At 54.9% G+C, this 7,589-nt stretch overlaps 1 protein-coding gene across 1 annotated transcript in view; it reads left to right on the top strand.

The window, feature by feature from the left end:
* LARP1 (La ribonucleoprotein domain family, member 1) overlaps positions 1-7,545 on the top strand; it is a gene marked incomplete at both ends in the record, with an annotated part of 11,652 nt that extends 4,107 nt beyond the window's left edge. The window contains 13 exons of the mRNA XM_010140826.1: positions 569-731; positions 1,015-1,159; positions 1,350-1,524; positions 2,182-2,351; positions 2,642-3,001; positions 4,201-4,324; positions 4,501-4,706; positions 4,803-4,909; positions 5,294-5,445; positions 5,731-5,875; positions 6,115-6,224; positions 6,756-6,883; positions 7,450-7,545. Of these exons, the coding sequence (XP_010139128.1) occupies positions 569-731; positions 1,015-1,159; positions 1,350-1,524; positions 2,182-2,351; positions 2,642-3,001; positions 4,201-4,324; positions 4,501-4,706; positions 4,803-4,909; positions 5,294-5,445; positions 5,731-5,875; positions 6,115-6,224; positions 6,756-6,883; positions 7,450-7,545 (2,081 nt within the window). The remainder of the gene's footprint in view (positions 1-568; positions 732-1,014; positions 1,160-1,349; positions 1,525-2,181; positions 2,352-2,641; positions 3,002-4,200; positions 4,325-4,500; positions 4,707-4,802; positions 4,910-5,293; positions 5,446-5,730; positions 5,876-6,114; positions 6,225-6,755; positions 6,884-7,449) is intronic.
* Positions 7,546-7,589: the final 44 nt, after the last annotated feature.

Genomic DNA, 7,589 nt, shown 5'->3' with positions numbered 1-7,589 from the left:
GCAGGTCACCTCAGCTGATAAATTGAGCTGCTCTTAATAAAAGCAGATTATTCTCATTACTATTTTAATAAAGACAAATATCTTTATGCTACGCAGGCCAAGCTTCTCCACCTGTTTTCTGCCCCTTGCAGTGCTTCTGCAGGACTTGAAGTGTCTGATGCTCTGCATAGGCTTTGTGTCGTATTGAGAGCCAAGCTGGGGTTGTGGTTTGGAGGGGGAAGGGCATCTGCAAAGGCATTTGACAGGGCAGTGTCTGTGCTAACCCTGACACAGCTTCAGTGTAGGGCTTCCGTGTGTTACCTGGCCTGCCCAGTTGCTCCTGCATAGGAGGGCTCCTGGCCTCTCCTTTGGCTTGGTGTGTTGAAGCTTCACTAGGATCCCTTTTGCAGCAAAGGCTGAGAGCAGGAGGGTGAAGGATGTGGGTGAATGATGCCCCATTGTGGGCTGCCAGGGGGGCCTCCGGAAGAGTGCAGAGGGAGCTCTTTGTGCAGGAGTCTGGCTTCATCTGGCAGCAGAGCCTGTCCAGCAGAATCCAGAACCAGTGCTGATGCTTACTGGTGTCCCACAGGGCACTTTGACTACCAGTATGGGTACCGGAAGTTTGAGGGCTCGGATGGCTCCCGCACCCAGAAGTACGCTAGCAACATCACTTACTACTTCGACAACATCAGCAGCGCCGAGCTCTACAGCGTGGACCAGGAACTGCTCAAGGACTACATCAAGCGGCAGATGTAAGCACCACCTCTTGTCTGAGCGTGGTTTGTGGGTGGGATGTTCACAGATGCTCTCTCTGGAGACTGCGTGGCTAATCCCGTGGGTAGCGTTAGAACTGGGGTGTTGACTCTGTGCGACGCAGTTCACAGCACCAGCTTGCCCCAGGTCTGGGCTCCCCAGGCTGTATCTCTTCAGCCTCGCAGCAGCACAAGTGTGTGTGGGGGATTACCTCCTCGCGGGTGCCCAAAGGCCACCCGAAGTGGCTTAGAGATGCCTCTCACTGACGTGTTGTCCATACAGAGAGTATTACTTCAGCGTGGACAACCTGGAGCGAGACTTTTTCCTGCGTCGCAAGATGGACTCAGACGGCTTCCTTCCCATCACCCTGATCGCCAGCTTCCACCGGGTGCAGGCACTGACCACTGACATCAGCCTCATCATCAAGGTGAGAGCAAGGAAGGATGAGCTTTCCTTCTGCTTCTTGCCCCCTCTGTCTGAGACCTGGTGTCTAGATGGGCTGTGCCAGTGGAGCCCTTCCGTTGTCTGTGGTGTGCTCCTCTGGAGGAAGGGCTGAGGCTGAGCCCCTCAGCGTGCTATGGCAGGTTCCTAAGCTAACAGGTAGCTCTTTTTTCCAGGCTCTGAAGGACAGCAAGGTTGTGGAAATTGTGGATGAGAAAATCAGAAGAAAAGAGCAGCCAGAAAAATGGGCTCTGCCCGGCCCTCCTATGGCAGACTACACACAGACAGACTTCTCACAGTTCATCAACTGCCCTGAGTTTGTGCCTCGGCAAAGCTTCCAGAAGGAGACAGGTGATCACTGGGGGGATGTGGAGAGAGGTGTGGGCTGCAGTGTTGGTACTGCAGCAGGACTGAGACCCTGAGAGTCACGAGTGTTCTCCAGGACAGGGCTCTACCATTTGCTTTCTGCTTGGTGATGGGAGCTCTGTTCTCAGACCCCTGGAGTGCTTCTGCCTCCATACTTGGGGAAGTGTGAAAGAGACTGAGTCTGTGGCTTTTACTCTGTGGGGCCTGAAGGGATTTGGGGAGGGTCAGGCCTGCAGAAGTCTCTTGACTGTGCCTGGAAATACTCTGCTGCTGCTGGTTGTGAACCAACTTTTACTTTATGGATGAGGAGATATTGGACACAAATGGGCCAGCAGGTATGGAGCTGTCAGCTGAGTGCTGGAGGAGGGTCTGTTCTTCATGGGCTGCCACCTGGTCTTGTCACCTCATCACATGGGAGCTGGCAGGACCCCAAGAGGCCAAGTGAAGGATCTTACTGGTTTTTTTTTCCCACAGCACTTGCAGGCAGCATGCTGGTAACCCTTGACCTCTGGATGATTGCTAGTCCTGCAAGCTGTGCCTTGCTGCCAAAATAACTCCCTCTTAGGTTGGATGCTTTAAGTACACAATCTCCCAGGCTCCCTCCCTCCCTCTAAAGCACGTTGTGGCTCTTGTTGTCTCTAGAGTCTGCACCTGGATCCCCGCGTCCCACCAGCCCAGTACCCACCAAAACAGAGGAGGTCAGTAACTTGAAGACGATGCCCAAGGGCCTCTCTGCAAGTTTGCCAGACTTGGATTCAGAGACGTGGATTGAAGTGAAGAAGAGACCTCGGCCCTCCCCAGCCAGGCCTAAGGTAGGTGGTGTAGAAACTGCTGGGTTGGGGGTCTCCCAGTTCTCGGAGTGACCTGGCTCCTAAGTAGGCAGGTTTGAGATCAAATAGGGTCTGTTGGTCATGGGAGTGATGTCCCAGTCTCTCCTGGCCCCGTCTGACTCCCTTTGTAGCTGTTCCCTAGTGGTGCCAATGAGGTGTTCTCCCCAGAGAGGCCTCTGACTGCAGTAAGGAAAGAAGGGGGATCTCCAAGCAGTAGGCTCATGTCGCTCTGCGGCGTTTACCCTGTGTCATTTTTGCTCCACTACCTGTAGAAACCAGAGGAGTCAAAGACACCGCAGCAGCAAAAGCAAAAGGACCAAGATGAACCAGAGGAGCTAGACTTCCTCTTTGACGAGGAGATGGAGCAGATGGATGGCCGAAAGAACACCTTCACCGACTGGTCAGATGAAGATTCGGATTACGAGATTGATGATCGGGATGTGAACAAGATCCTCATTGTGACGCAGACACCTCCTTACCTGCGCCGTCATCCTGGTGGGGACCGGACTGGCAACCACACATCCAGGGCTAAAATGAGCTCAGAGCTGGCTAAGGTGATCAATGACGGGCTGTACTACTACGAGCAGGACCTGTGGACAGAGCAGTTTGAACCAGAGTATTCACAGATCAAGGTGAGAGCAGCTTATCCGAGGAGGGTGGGGGCAGGGGGGCCCTCATGTGCCACAGCCTGGCCACCTCCTTGGTGCAGGGTGGAAAGGGCAATAGCGTGCGTTACAGCCCACTAGTGGGGTAGAGCTAAACCGGGATTACGCTTGCAGAGCTTGGGATTCCTGGCTCCCAGTATCATGCTCTGCTGTATCGGGGATAAACACAGCTCTGTATCATGGCGTGAGGCTGCAACCAGGCAACCAAAGTGCCAGTAATGAGGTGACTTGGAACTTGAAGCCCACTGCTCTGCTGTCTGCCAGGGTCTTAGCAGGCAGTGCCAGATCTGTGGGTGGAACCAGGTGCCTCTGCACTGTCCATAGTGCCCAGTACTCCATGGCACAGTCCCTTGGAGACCACACTTATTGGGGACAGTTTCATAGATGGCCGGGCTGCACTTGGCCTGTGATCTTCTCTGTTTTGGTGCCAGTTTGCATAGACTTGGGCTTTTTATAGAAAGCCCATCTGCTGCTTTGAAATACTTGGGGCCAAATCTGGTGACTCTCACGGTCAGGTTGCCTAGGCTTGCCTAGGCTCATTCAGTGATGGAAATTATTTTGACTGTGAGGTGGGATGGTCCGTTGGAACAACCAGCTGGCTCAGTGTTCCCCGTGTCTGGTAGCTGGCATGTGGCTGAAGCAGTGGTGCTCTCTGGGGTGACAGAAGCTGAGAGTGTGAGGAGAGCAGGTGACAGAGGACAGTGTATGCTGGGGACGTGGGTCCTTCAGATATGTGGCAGTGTTGTGCCCTGCTGCCTGTGGCTGTGAGAATGCAGGGAGAAGGCTCTGAGGATGGAAGAAGGTGGTAGGGGCCATGGGGTCCTGGTCAAGCGTGGGTTAGTGAGCTTGCCTTGCACCAGCGCTGACCTGCATGGGTAAAAGTCTGAAACAGGCAAGCAGTGGTTAGTGGAGCTGCATTGTAGGATCCCTGAAAGCTTGGGAGCAGCAAGTGGCTCAGATCTGGCCCATGCAGTGCCCCATCTGCTGCATCTCCCCTTCCCTCCTCTGCACAGCAGGTCACCCTTCTGGCCACCCAGTCCCCATGGCTGCACTTAGTGCCCAGCATGGTGGCTCTTCCACAAGCAGAGCATTGGCCATGATGAGCTGGTGACATAAGGGGAGAAGAGGGCCATTGCTTACTTCATCATCTTCCTTTTCTAATACAGCAAGAGGTGGAGAACTTCAAGAAGGTGAATATGATCAGCAGGGAGCAGTTTGACACCCTGACCCCAGAGCCCCCCGTGGATCCAAACCAGGAAGTTCCTCCTGGTCCCCCCAGGTTCCAGCAAGGTAAGAGTCAGGAGGTGTGAATGTGTGGGACTGAGTTTGTCCCTGTCCCTCCTTGAGAGAAGTCCTTGGAGGTTGGGTGGCAACTGGGGAGAAAGAATTGGGGCCACATTGGCTGTAGTGATGCTCTCAGGCCCAGAGCTCAGCTTGACCACGGGTGGTGGGTTTTCTTTCTGCAGTACCTACAGATGCTTTGGCTAACAAGCTGTTTGGAGTCCCTGAGCCTTCAACCATTGCCCGGTCTTTGCCTACGACTGTACCAGAATCGCCCAACTACCGCAACGCCAGGACCCCCCGGACCCCTCGCACGCCTCAGCTAAAGGACCCAACACAGACGCCCCGGTTCTACCCAGTGGTGAAAGAGGGCAGGACGTTAGATGCCAAGGTGAGACCAGGGCTGGGATGCGGAATGGGAGCTTGGGTTTCCCCGCTGGGGCCTGGGGAGGCAATGGGCATGTCCCTGGTACACCATGTCTTGCAGACTCCACGGAAGAGGAAGACGAGGCACAGTTCGAATCCCCCGATGGAGTGCCACGTGGGCTGGGTGATGGACTCTCGGGAGCACAGGCCCCGAACTGCCTCCATCAGGTACTAGAGACAGGAGTTGCGGGGTCATGGAGGATCCAGAAATGGGAGAGGGAGTTAGTGTGGGAAGGAAGGGGAAAGCAAGCATCTGGTCTTGCAGGGGAGGTCTCCTGTTAGGTGACTGCAGAAAGGACTGGGAGCCAACTTGACCCTCCTGGAAGATGCTGAGAAAAGTTGAAGCCTTGGAATAATAAGACAAGACTTGTTTGGAAGCACGGTTCCCTTCCTAGTAAGACGCCCCATGGCTCAGGCCCCAAACCCAGAGCAGGCAGTCACAGGGGTTTGGTGGGACCAACAGACAGGTGCTGTGGGTTGGAGTGTGACCCCTCTGCGCTGTCAGCTGGGTGATGCCAAGGAAGGAGGTTGACGGAAGTCTCTCATGCTCAGCTCCAGCCCCTCAGAGGGGACCCCAGCTGTTGGAAGCTACGGCTGCACCCCGCAGTCCCTGCCCAAGTTTCAGCATCCTTCACATGAGCTGCTCAAGGAGAATGGCTTCACGCAACATGTCTACCACAAGTACCGTCGGCGCTGCCTTAACGGTAGGGATGCTGGCACCGTGAGGTGCAGGGCAGGGTGTCTGCAGGGCTCTGCTGCCACGGGAGGCAGGGTGTGGCCACAGAGCATGTATGTGGAGATAAGCAGGGTCCTACAGGACAACCTTGCACTAGCTGATGTTTCCCCACAGTTTGTGGCAAGAGTGAGCTGTGGCTCGGGTGGCCAGCACCGGGGCTGGGTGTAGTCACAGAGCCACTGGGCCCTCCTGTACAAGAGCTGGTTCCTTGGGAGATGATCTGCCTCGTAATCATCCTCTCTTCCCGAAACAGAGCGGAAACGACTAGGCATTGGTCAGTCCCAGGAGATGAACACGCTTTTCCGGTTCTGGTCCTTCTTCCTACGAGATCACTTCAACAAGAAAATGTATGAGGAGTTCAAGCAACTGGCTGTGGAGGACGGGAAGGAGGGATACAGGTAGGAGAGGAAGGGACAGTGGCCTTTTATGGGAGGGGAATGAGGAAAGAAAGATTTGGCATTTTGCAGGGCTCACAGCAAAACCGAGGCAGTGTGTCTGCCTTGCTTGAAGGTAGGACTGGGGTTGTCCTCAGTCACCTCCTGCTGCTGGCACTCAGCAGGGCTCTCACCTCGAGAGCTTCTCTGCCTGGCTGTTGCGTGCAGCAGTGTCTGAGCACCACGTGCCACTCTCTTCCCAGGTACGGCCTGGAGTGCCTTTTCAGATACTACAGCTATGGGCTGGAGAAGAAATTCCGGCCAGATATATTTAAGGACTTTCAAGAAGAGACCATCAAGGATTATGAAGCTGGTAGGTGCCTCCTTCGGCCTCTCCTGGGATTGGCAGCAGTGTAGCTCAGCAGTGTGCTGCACGGCTGCCCCTGGGCCGCTTCTTGTGACTTTGGGGAGAAGCCACATAACACTGTACATTAGTGTGTGACAGGGACAGGCTGGATGTCCTGCTGCTCACTTCATAGGAGAGGGTAGAGTGGATGCTCACCATCCTGAAGATTGCTGGTGGGATAGAGGAACGCAATGGGAGGCTCTTGCTCTCCCAAACCATTTTGTAGAGGTGCTGGTTCCTCTACGATTCCTTGAGGCCTTGCAGTGGCTTAGCCTTGTCACCACCGCTGAGCCTGGGGCCATCCCCTGTCAAGAGAGCTGCCCATTAGTGACACAGGTTGCTCTACTCACAGTTCTCCATCTTGCCTCGGTTCTGTTCACCAGTGGGACAGGAGGGTCCATGGGGCAAGTTGGCGGGGAAGCTTGGAGGAAAAGGTTCTGATGCGTGGTTTGACTTTTTTGTTCCGCTGATGTCTGGTTTGGTTTGATTCCGCTCCAGGACAGCTCTATGGGCTGGAAAAGTTCTGGGCCTTCTTAAAATATTCCAAAGCCAAAAACCTGGACATTAACAGCAAACTGCAAGAATACCTCAGCAAGTTCAAGCGCCTCGAGGACTTCCGAGTAGATGTGAGTAGACGTGATGTCTGCACCGCACTGATGGTTCCTGCAAGCACCCCTCAGCTCCCTCCAGGAACAAGGCTTTTGGGGCTGGTTCCTGAGCAGGTGCCAAGCAGGGGAGGTCAGTGACACCTTGTGTCATGGCCTGTCACTGCAGCTGGGCCGGGAGCGAGCTGCAGGGTTTGAATTGCAAATGCGCTTCAGAGCAAGCAGCCTGTGGGGAATTGGTGGTGATCTCTCTGAGCTGAGGAGGGAGAAGGAAAGTGAGCCTTGATGGCATGAGTGGCTCCAGCATTGTGTGGAGCTTTGGCTCCCAGACATCTGGACTGTGCCCCTGTGTGAGGAGGAGGTGCCTAAGAGCAAGTTGTCACCTTTGTGCTTGCTCGGAAGCCAGTCTGTCTTGCTGGCAGCTGTAGATTTGGAGGAGGGCAGCTGTGTGCTTTGGTGAGTATGCAAGTTCCTTGTGGGTTCGGGAGAGAAGTTGCAACTGGAGTTTTGCAGGAAGGCTGTGATCCAGGGGGAGGACATCTGCATTTGGAGGAGGCTGTGCTGATATCGGGGTGCTTCTCTTCCAGCCACCCATGGGGGAGGAAGGTGGACACAAGAGATACCCTACGACGTCAGGGGGAGATGGCAGGAAGCGCTACCCATCCCAGTCTTCCAGCAAAACGGTCAGCCAGTGCCCATCCAGCCAAGCCCACGCCTCCCCCGGCCA

This window comes from Buceros rhinoceros, unplaced genomic scaffold (genome assembly GCF_000710305.1).
Source record: "Buceros rhinoceros silvestris isolate BGI_N320 unplaced genomic scaffold, ASM71030v1 scaffold28707, whole genome shotgun sequence".
Classification (NCBI taxonomy): domain Eukaryota; kingdom Metazoa; phylum Chordata; class Aves; order Bucerotiformes; family Bucerotidae; genus Buceros; species Buceros rhinoceros.
The sequence above is the reverse complement of the archived record's forward strand: the minus strand, read 5'-3'. Positions and strand labels throughout refer to the sequence as shown.